This window comes from Xyrauchen texanus, chromosome 3 (assembly GCF_025860055.1).
Source record: "Xyrauchen texanus isolate HMW12.3.18 chromosome 3, RBS_HiC_50CHRs, whole genome shotgun sequence".
Classification (NCBI taxonomy): domain Eukaryota; kingdom Metazoa; phylum Chordata; class Actinopteri; order Cypriniformes; family Catostomidae; genus Xyrauchen; species Xyrauchen texanus.
Genome location: NC_068278.1, coordinates 19,933,519 through 19,944,024, shown reverse-complemented (window position 1 = coordinate 19,944,024; position 10,506 = coordinate 19,933,519). Strand labels below are relative to the sequence as shown.

The following is a 10,506-nucleotide window of genomic DNA, read 5'->3' as shown; positions in this document are numbered from 1 at the left end:
GGCTGGGGGGAGGTAAAAATGTGGCAAATACGTTGTGGCAGGGCGGAGGGCGGGGCTGGGTCGTGATTCTACACAAGGGTATTGGGTGTTGCCCAGCCCGCTGCTCTGCCATTGTCTGCTAGAGTGGCGCCGGTGGCCGGTGCACACGAGAATGCCACGCTCCTCATAGAGCATGCTGGAACATGCAGGGGGCATGCACAGCCTGTGTCTAGAAGGCTGGTGCAAGGGCATTGATGACCTCGTGGACAAACCTCTGTTGAGGACAGTGTGCTGGTAGACCACTCAGATATTCCGCATCCTGTCTGCTATTTCACCGCTGAAAACTGCTAGGCTAGGTCAGAATAGACCGAGCTGGGAGATGGAGGCGTTGAGAAAGCGGGCTTTGTTGGTTTCCCGCATCTTGACCAAGATCAGCCATAGATGTTGTTCCTGCACCACTAGGGTGACCATTGCCTGTTCGAGTGCCCGCGCTGTGACCTTCGTGGCCCGGAGGGCGAGGTCGGTAGCTGAGCGCAGTTCCTGCAGCACATCAGAATCAGGCATACCCAAGTGCAGTTCTTTAAGTCCCTTGGCCTGGTGGGTTTGCAGGAAGGCCATGGCATACAGAGCGTAAGTCTGCCTGTCCGGTGGTGCTGTAGGCTTGGAGGAGAGTACTGGGCAATTCCGCCAGGTGGCCGCGTTTTGCGGGCGCAGGCACACCACAACCACTTTGTCCACTTGGGTGACCTCCGTATGCATCAGGCTCAGACTGGACGAGCAGACCCGAGGGTGGCGGACCAGTCGAGTCATCAGCATCAGACGACACTGTGACGCTCTCCGATGCAGCGGCGAAATCCAGCTCACGGGGTCCAAGGGAGACATCAGACTGGCCAGTGTGCAGGGGGCGGGTGGTCCGCGGGGATGCTGATTGGTCAACAGCCATGCCTTATTCATGATAAAACACAGCTCTGACACATTCTTGTTGACTAGCAGCATTTTGTGTACTGTGTACTGCCAGGGATTGTAGCCTGTTTTCTGTCTGAAGGATGTCATTAAATGATTTCACTTACAAAATATAACATTTTAATGAACATTTGTGTCCTTGATATTTTTATTAGGTGGTGACTGTTTTTAAAAAGTAAAATGTCATGAGAGGCCATGCTATATTGTGAATAAAGTCATATCTGAAGGGGTTGCAGGCACTCTGCTAGAGCTGTTAGATTCCAGGAATTTTTAGTATCTACTCCAATTCTGATTTCTAGTTTCAGAATTGATGGAATTGATTCCAAGGCTCGATTCCAGACTGATTTTCTTGAATCTCTTTCAATTCCCCCCAAAACGGGAGGTAACGTTAAATCTCATAATAAACAGTGCATGATCTTTGCTGTATTTATGATAGCATGAATGACAAAAGATAGTGACAATTTATATTAATAGCACACTATTCTAGTTTAAATTTTAAATTCGAGAGGATGAATTTGCCTTTTTCATTATAAATTCTCCTCCCTGCCCAGTAGGTGGCGATATACACAAAGAATGCAATATTTATAGTAAAAAAGGACATTTTGTTCTGTTTCTCACCCAAATCTATCATGTAGCTTCTGAAGGTATTGATTTAACCAATGACAAAAAATGGACACATTTGTTAAATAAATAAATTATTAAAATAAAGTCAATACTTACCATATACTTTTAGTGCAAACTGAATTCAAATTGTAATTTTTTTTTAGGTCATGTTAAAAATGACATCATATGCTTTTTCACCCCATCTTTCCCTATTTTTTTTCTCTCGAATTGTCTTAAAATGTAACTTGCCATTGTATCATGGTTTGTTTTTCCACACAGAACCTTTATTTTGAATAATTTTGAAGGGTTGGCGCAGTAACCCGGAAGCATTTGAGCTATTTCGATAGCTTGCACGTTTGTTGCTCTCTCTCTTTCTCTCTTTCTGTCTCTCAGCTGATCTGCCTGATTCGTCGGTGAGTATTTATTTTTTGAGTTATTGAATTGAAATATTAAACACAGTTATTCTTAACATTTTACGTTTGCCATTATATAGGTATTCTAATGTAAACTGATGTAATTTGCTTTCGTGTGTCTGGATAATCAGTTGCGTGTTTCCGTGTGGCTCTTTAAATCCAGTTAATAACGATTCAGTGATTGTTTTGGGGCAGTACGAACATAAATAAATTACGTTTTTTTGTTTGTTTGTTTGTTTTCATGTAAATTTTCCTGTAAGCCCCTGACCCGTTTTTGCTACATGTACTCTTGTTTGTACTATTTGCATTGTTCTAAATAATAATAATAATAATAATAATACTTATATAATAATACTTTAAAAAATTTAAATAAAGTTTAAACACGAAGCCACTTATTTCTCTGTCGAGGCAGTGAAGATTCAATATAATTGGGTGTGATGGCGAATTGTTTTGATCACTTTATAATGAACGTTTAATACTTTTATTCTGTTTTTTGAATTCTAGGCAACATAAGTTTTGGGACAGTAATCAGTATGAGAGATATAATATATACAATGGTTACAGCGCCTTAAAATACCACCTTTTTCGGCTGGTTCACACTTAAGATTCCCCAAACTAACGTTTATTAGGTGTGATGTTGTTTGTGAAACCTCAGGCAATAGATGTTTGTTCCTCTGGCTGAGGAGCATGTTCCCTAGGGATTATTTCTTCTCCCATAAAGATGGGACATCTGATGGTTTATTCCAGCACACTCTACATCACCACCTCTCCCAGCAACAGAGGATTGAATCACACCTGAATGTAACAAAGTGAGTGGAAAGCTTGTTTCTTGGGTTTCATCTGATGTTCCAGGAAGCTAGACAACGGTTGGTCTGTCAGATCTTGTGTTCTCAGATTTTATTTAGTATAATTTAACAAGTTGTTTGTCTGTCTCTCTAGCTTCTTTGGTCCACCCTTGAATGTACCTCCTTTCATTCCAAGCTATCAGTGGAATCCAGTGGAATCACCTGATCTTGTCTTCACAAGTCCAAATCGAGGAACTGTAAGCAACAGAAAGTGAGCAGCACTCTGTCATCTTGAACTTGTGACTGACCACAAACCACTGGAATTCATGTCGCTAATCTTATTTCAATGGGACATTTTTAGTTCTCTTCCTCAATTAGTATCTCTTTTACTGTGCCAGGAGAAGATGCAATCAGAGTGAGAGTGACTTCAAGAGACAGCGCTTCAGTTCTCCAGGTCCTGCTAGAAATGCCAACTTTACCTCCCAAGAAGACGCAAGACCAGAAGCAACCAGAGCTGCGTGCAAGTCTTATTCAAGACTCCCGACATGCTCACCTTCTGCCTCTAAACCAGCAGGTTGTGTGACATCTTTCAGAGAGGAATCACCTCAGAGCACCTGGCCACAATCATCAGTCAATGATAAAGTGAGCACATTGATAAAAACCATAAGTGTTCACTGATGTTGTCACATGACCTCTAATTGAGGTACACAAGTACCTCAAGTAAATGGAAAAAGTGTCGTCAGGTACAGTGGGGTCTAGAAGTCTGAGACCACTTTGAAAATCTGGGATGTTTCACATTTAAACTTGGAAGTAAACAGAAAAAGTTATGGATTAAAAAAAAATAATAGCAAAAAAAGAAGATTCTACACAATTTCTACATCAATAATCAAAATATAAGCAGATTACTTTCATTCTTCCATTTAAGCACACAAAAGCTCTTTAAAACATTTTTATCATCAGGTTTTGCACAAACTTGTGGAGCTCATGTCAGCTGGAGTGCATGCTGTCATAAAAGCAAATAAAATAAATTCTAAAACTCTTTAAGAAAAAAAATATATGCTTTCAAAATTTCATATTAAAAAACTTATAATATTTTTGCTTAATTAGAAATTAATGCAAAATAGAAGCATTTTCACTAGTGGTTCTAGACTGTTGGACCCCAATGTGTCTGTTAAACAGGATAACAAAGTTGACGTTGATATTACACATGTAAAAGATAAACAGTCAAAAATATTACATTCATTATTACTTATAGATTTTTTTTTTTCTTTCCCACAGCTCAGTCAGCAGATTCTCGACTTGTTTCACGCTTGTGAGCAACAGAATGATGATCTGGAAAAGAAGGAACATTGCCGATCACTGCTGCAGAGTGACATCCAGACAATCTTCCCATGTACATTGCACTCATATTTACATCCACTATGCTTGAGATCTTTTCTAACTATAGCTTAAAGGGATAGTTCACCCAAAAATGAAATTTCTCATAATTTACTTACCCTCATTCCATACCAGATGTGCATGACTTACTTTCTTTTGCTGAACACAAAGTTTTTATTAGAAGAATACTTCTCTGCTCTGTTGGCTCCTAACCCTAAGTTAATGAGGGTTAATAAGTTAATTAATAAGTTAATAATAAGTTAATTATTAACTTATTAATAAGTTATTAACTTATTAACTTATTAATAAGTTAATAAGTTAAACTAAAAAAAAGCACATAAAGGCAGCATAAAAGTAATCCATAAGACTCCAGTGGTTTAATCCATGTCTTCTGAAGAGATATGACAGGTCTGTGTGTGAGAAACAAATCAATATTTAAGTCCTTTTTTTACCATAAATTCTCCTACCTGCCCAGTAGGTGGCGATATGCAGTAAAAGTGTAAATTGCCAAAAACAAAAGAAGAAGAATGCAAAAGTGGAGATTTAAAGTTTAAAAGACTTAAATGTTGATCTGTTTCTCATCGCCTCAGAAGAAATTAATTTAACCACTGGAGTCTTATGGATTACTTTTATGCAGCCTTTATGTGCTTTTTGGAGCATCAAAGTTCTGGTCACCATTCACTTTGCATAGTGAGGACCTACTTTGTGTTCAGCAGAAGAAGAAAGTCATACACATCTGGGATGGCACGAGGGTAAGTAAATTATGAGAGAATTTTCTTTTTCTTCCCGCAAATGTTCTCCATCTAGCCTAAAAAATGTTATTTACTGTCATCAAGGCGCTCGGGTCTTCTTGGCTGGGTCATCACTAAATGGCTTCGGTAGTCGCAGCAGTGATGCTGATCTTTGTCTTGTCATTGAAGAGGAAACCGTACCGGTAAGTGTATTCTGTAGGACAGATGTTTTGTGTTTGGTGTTCTGTCCAAACGGTTTCTGCACAAATTGTTCAAAGTTTTTAAAAGGGATAGTTCCATCAAAAATTTCAACTTCTGTCATCATTTACTCACCCTCATGTTCTTCCAAACATATAAGACTTTGTGGATCATAAAAGGAGATGTTAGGGAGAATGTTAGCCTCAGTTGCCATTCACTTTCATTTTATGGAAAAAGATGCTGTGAAAGTAAATGGTGGTAACTGAGGATAACATTCTCCCTAACATCTCCTTTTGTGTTCCACAGAAGACAGAAAGTCATAAAGGGATTTGAACAACATGAGAGTGAGTAAATTATGTCAAAATTAGTGAATGATAACTCTCAACATTATTGATTCCTCTTCAGATAAACCGCAGTACAGATGCTGTGTATGTCCTCAGTCTTGTTCGGAAATTGTTTTACACACTGTGTAAGTTCCTTACCATGTATAATTCTTGAATAGTGAATTACTTTGCCTTTGTTTTGTTTGTTAATGTCATGACTTCTGTTTCACAGCTTACATCGAGAGGCCTCAGCTCATCAGAGCGAAAGTGCCGATTCTGAAGTTCAGGGACAGAGTTAGGTAGGTCCTTTAGGTTGGAATAAAAGTCATGTAAAGTGTTATTGGTTTGCCAAAAGGTTACATTAATATTTTTTGTATTATTTGAATTGAAATGATAAAACTGAACATTGTCGCAACATATCTGAAAGAGGACATTATTGATGCCTTAGTATTCCTCGTTGCAGAACTGAAAATTGTAAAGGCAAATTACAGCATGAAACGATTCATATTGTTGTCATCTGTTCATTCGGCCCCAATTGATACTGATTTTAGAGAGAATTATTTTACTGATCAGATTTAAGATGAATTCATCAAGTAGAAGGAAGAAAAATTTCTGTACTTGTGAATACATGCGTCATCTTAGCTACGACTAACCAGCAAGAATGGATAACATAATTTAATTAATTCTACTGTAATGCTATTAGATTAATATGCAAATTGTTTCACTATGCGGGTCAAACATGGAATAGATATTGATCAGGTTATGCAGTCATTGTGTTCTTAACCTCTTCTACTCTGGAGCATTTTTGGGCTACCGCATGCTGTTTTTCACACTCAGATTTAAAAGCTCACCATTTGCGCACACTGTGGACCAATTGTCAATTTTTTCAAAAACCCCAACAGATAAAAAAAATATAAAACAATCCATCCATCTTCAACCATTTATCCGAAGTCTGGTCACGGGGGCAGCAGCTCGAACAGGGGGCCCCCAAACTTCCCTATCCCGAGCCAAATTAACCAGCTCTGACTGGGGGACCCTGTCAACAAAAGAAACTACATTCCTGAGAATGAGAACTTTCATTTGATATATGATTTATCTATTTAAGTGCTATTTGAAAGACTTTTATTTCATATCAGTATTTCTACCACATTACTTCTAGGTGGTGCTGATTTGCTAAGCAAATTTTTCAGCTCTTATTTTATCTTAAGTAAAATAAATGCAGAAGTGATTGCTATCTATGAAAAGTTCATATTACAAGCTTTCAAACGATACCGCATATGTATTCAAAGACTTTAACTTAAACTTGGATGTAAATGTTTTTCGTGACATAGCGCCCCCTTTTGGACCCGCCGGCAGGTCCTCAGAGTTGAAGAAGTTAATATTAACACTTTTGAAAAGAGTAGAGTGTCTACATCTGTGTATAACTGACCAAGCAAAATGTTACAGGCAAACAGGTTTAATTGGTCACTGTGAAATAAAGAAAGGCATGTCATATAAAAAGATTAAACAACAACTAACCACAGTATTGCTGGAATTCCTTTGCTTATCAGTGGCGTGGAGTTTGATTTGAACTTCAACAACACTGTTGGTATCAGAAACACCTTCTTACTGCGGACATATGCCTTCAGTAAGTCCAACAAAAATCATAGTTGTGTTTCTTACTGAGGTTTTTGTGGAAATTTATATGGTGCCGTTTTATTTTTTTATTTTAATTTCAGTTGAAAAGCGTGTTCGTCCTATCATTCTTGTAATAAAGAAATGGGCCAGTCACCACCGCATCAATGATGCCAGCCGTGGAACACTGAGCAGCTACACACTGGTTCTTATGGTCCTGCATTACCTTCAGAGTAAGTTAAACAGTTGTTTTGTTCTAAGAGCATCAAATGCATGTACATACGATGTTGTCTTTTCTAAAGTCTGCTTTTTGTTGTTATTCTGCTCTAAATATTTTTTTTTCCTCTGTTGTAGCTCTTCCTGAACCTGTCATTCCATGCCTTCAAATGGATTATCCAGTAAATAAATTATCTAATAATTAATCTATCAGCTATATATGAACTGCTGTTTTAAGAACTTATTTGATGTTTAAATTACTCTCTGCAGGGGTGCTTTGACCCCAAGATGGACATTCATCTTGTGCCAAGTGGGCCAAGGAATATCCCTGCCTTTGTGTCTAAAAACCAGTCATCGCTAGGGGACTTGCTCTTGGGTTTCCTGAAGTACTATGCCACAGTTTTCAAGCAAGTAGCATTATTGTTTTCATTGTAGAAATCATTGGCATTGATCAGACATGCTTTTTAGGGCAAATTATTTTTTAGATAATTTGTTTTTATTACTGTCTACAAAGCAGGGTGGTTAGATTCACCTATAGATAGAGGCCAGTGTTGCTAACAAAACTTAAACTAAACCTAACCAGCCTGCTAGTCTCTTGTTTCATGCCACTTTGCTAGATTGACAACAGCAGGTGAAACTTTGGGCCTTTGGCAGGCTCTGGTCCAAATGGCCTACTTTAAAGCCCAGACAAATGGATATGTGCATATGCAAATTGAATAACAAATGTGGATTGCATTGCATTGGCATATCTTTACAGTTCATTGTTGTTTCCACAGATGGGAGAAGAATGTGATCTCTGTGCGTGAAGCAAAAACTCTCCCCAAGACCAAAAGCAGAGAATGGAGAGAGAAGTTCATCTGTGTAGAAGGTAACCAGATGCAACATTTCTGAACACCATACACTGAAAGTCTGTAAGAAGCTTGAATGATTTCACAAGGAGGAACATTAAAAAAAAAAACTTTTGTTTTTGTTTATATCTGTCTGTCCCCGAGAACATTCATGTTTATATCTTGTTTTAGAACCATTTGACCGTACTAACACAGCCAGAGCAGTTCATGAGAAAGCAAAGTTTGAAGCCATCAAAGCAGAATTCACAGAGGTAAGCATCTGATGGATATGAAAAGGAATGGGGAAATGGAAACATTTAAAAAAGTTGTAGTTACTTTTGCCAAAAGAAAATTCAAGTGCAAATTTATATACTTAAATGAGGCCTGAGCTAATTGGCAAATAAAGCCTATTGCAACAGTATTGTATTTCATGATAGACCAATATATCGGCCAGGCCGATTAATTGGCCGGTATTTGGCCATTTTCCGATTATCTGCATTGGCCGATAACCATGTTTGATTGGCCAACTAACAGAAGTGTTAACATTCCCATGTGTCTGTTTCAAATTCTACCAATAGATTTATCAATGGATAGTCAATACTTTGTTTTCAAGTTTTTTCTTTTCAAGTTTATACAAATTTGAGAAAATTAAAAGTGTTTCACAATTTTTGTACATCTGATATTGCTGCTGTTAATTTGTATCATGCTTATTGCCATTTATGTATGCCATCCTGCTCTCTAGATATCGGAAATGGTCATTAAAAACCCATATCGGTCGACAAATATTTGGGTTGATGTATTGTAATTAACTTTTTATTACTTAACAGTCTTATCAGGTTCTGCAGCTGAGAAAAGATCTCAACTTCATCCTACCCCTCAAAAACACAAGACCAGAAAGATAGCAAGACTTCAGGCTGCCTTCTGATGATAACGAATATGCATACAGAATGGATTAAATCTTAAATGCAGTTTTCAGTTTCCTTTTGTGTGTTTTGAGAAGAAATGCTTAACTCGCTTTTTGGTATACTGGACCTTTTCAAATGAGTTGATGAAATTTTTCACATCATTTACGCTTCTGCCATTCAAGATGTGTATGACTTTCTTTTTTCCGCAGAACACAAAGATTTTTAGAAGAATATTTCAGCTTTGAAGGTCAGTACAATGCAGGTGAATGGTGACCAGACCTTTTGAAGCTCCAAAAATCACATAAAGGAAACGTAAAAGTAATCCACACGACTCCAGTGGTTAAAACCATGTCTAAAGAAGCTATATAATAGGCATGGGTGAGAATATTCAATATTGAATTCATTTTTTCTTTTAAGTACTTTTTCTATAAATCTCTACTATCACATACTGAAAGTAAAAAATAAATAAAAAAGGATTGAAATATTTATCTGTTTCTCTCCCAAAGTGATTGCATTGCTTATAGAAGACATATTAAATTGCTGTAGTCGTGCAGATTACTTTTATGCTGCCTTTATGCACTTTTTGGAGCGTCAAAGTTCTGGACACCATTCACATGCATTGTATGAACCTTCAGAGCTGAAATATTTTTCTAAAAATATTTGTTCTGCAGAAGAAAATTAACACATCTGGGATGGCATGAGGGTGAGCGTGTGTGTGTGTGTGTGTGTGTGTGTGTGTGTGTGTATGTATGTATATATATATATATATATATATATATAAATCTATCTGACATCATGGGCAGATAGGACATGGACAATCTTGCTTTTGATTGATATTCCTGTACTGTAGAGATCTTGCCTTCAATCTTTGTTTCTCCACTAAAACTCAAAATTGTAAAAATGAGTCACATTTTCAGACAAATGACTTCTTTTACCTGAATATTTTTCGTGATTGGTTTTCTATTCATTGTTTGTTTTGTATAGTTTGTACAGTCTTTTAAATGTTTATTTAAAGGATTAAAAATGTAACAGTATAAAATTGTCTTCTGCCTTTTCCATCGTTTTTTCCCTCTAGTTTTGTATAGTAAAAAATTATTTTAAAAAAAATATGGTAATTTGTTATGCTATATATTTAATGCAATTAGAGAAATTGCGAAACCATAATTTGATCTGGGATCAATTCAGAGGTACAATACTCCACATTTCTTGTTTAATATTAATTTAGGGTTCAGAGATGACTTTCATGTGAATGAGAAGCTCTTAGTGGATCGGTTTTTGTATAGTGCAGTTTACTTACTGTGCACGCAAAAACGCTTTCAACTGCAGGTAATTGTGATTTATGTGTGACTGTTGAACAGCTTGTATTAATGGTTCGCATTCTGATATCACCAGTTCAATTACCCACCTAGCATCAAGTAAGTTTAGGTACGCTGTTATGGGTGAGTGGGAGCTAGTGTAAAATTAGCTGTAAACAGAAAACTGACACTAGAGTCCTGTCCCTCTTCAACATGGTGGTGTTCACTTTGTGTCATATTACAAGGACCACCACCGTTGTTCCATTTCCATGCAAGC

General features: G+C 37.4%; 1 protein-coding gene across 2 annotated transcripts; it reads left to right on the top strand.

Annotated features, from left to right (window-relative positions):
- Window positions 1-1,866: 1,866 nt before the first annotated feature.
- tent2 (terminal nucleotidyltransferase 2) lies at window positions 1,867-9,960 on the top strand. Of its 2 annotated transcripts, none has more exons than XM_052101722.1 (15): window positions 1,867-1,958; window positions 2,614-2,767; window positions 2,898-3,014; window positions 3,142-3,385; window positions 4,022-4,136; window positions 4,957-5,054; window positions 5,455-5,518; window positions 5,605-5,671; window positions 6,923-6,999; window positions 7,091-7,219; window positions 7,341-7,384; window positions 7,473-7,609; window positions 7,979-8,070; window positions 8,222-8,301; window positions 8,857-9,960. In XM_052101722.1, exons 2-15 carry the CDS (start codon window positions 2,646-2,648, stop codon window positions 8,929-8,931), a joined length of 1,461 nt encoding a protein of 486 aa, XP_051957682.1. In that variant the 5' UTR covers window positions 1,867-1,958; window positions 2,614-2,645; the 3' UTR covers window positions 8,932-9,960. The 2 variants fall into 2 exon arrangements, with proteins under 2 accessions (XP_051957682.1, XP_051957691.1); XM_052101731.1 differs by having other exon boundaries at window positions 1,914-1,958; window positions 2,588-2,767.
- The last annotated feature ends 546 nt before the right edge of the window (window positions 9,961-10,506 follow it).

Excerpts from the sequence above, each read along its gene's own strand:
- tent2 (XM_052101722.1), top strand. The coding sequence starts at position 2,646 with ATGTTCCCTAGGGATTATTTCTTCTCCCATAAAGATGGGACATCTGAT. Across the intron at positions 5,519-5,604 it reads GAAATTGTTTTACACACTGT|CTTACATCGAGAGGCCTCAG; the intron begins GTAAGTTCCTTA and ends TCTGTTTCACAG. Across the intron at positions 7,000-7,090 it reads ACTGCGGACATATGCCTTCA|TTGAAAAGCGTGTTCGTCCT; the intron begins GTAAGTCCAACA and ends TTTTAATTTCAG.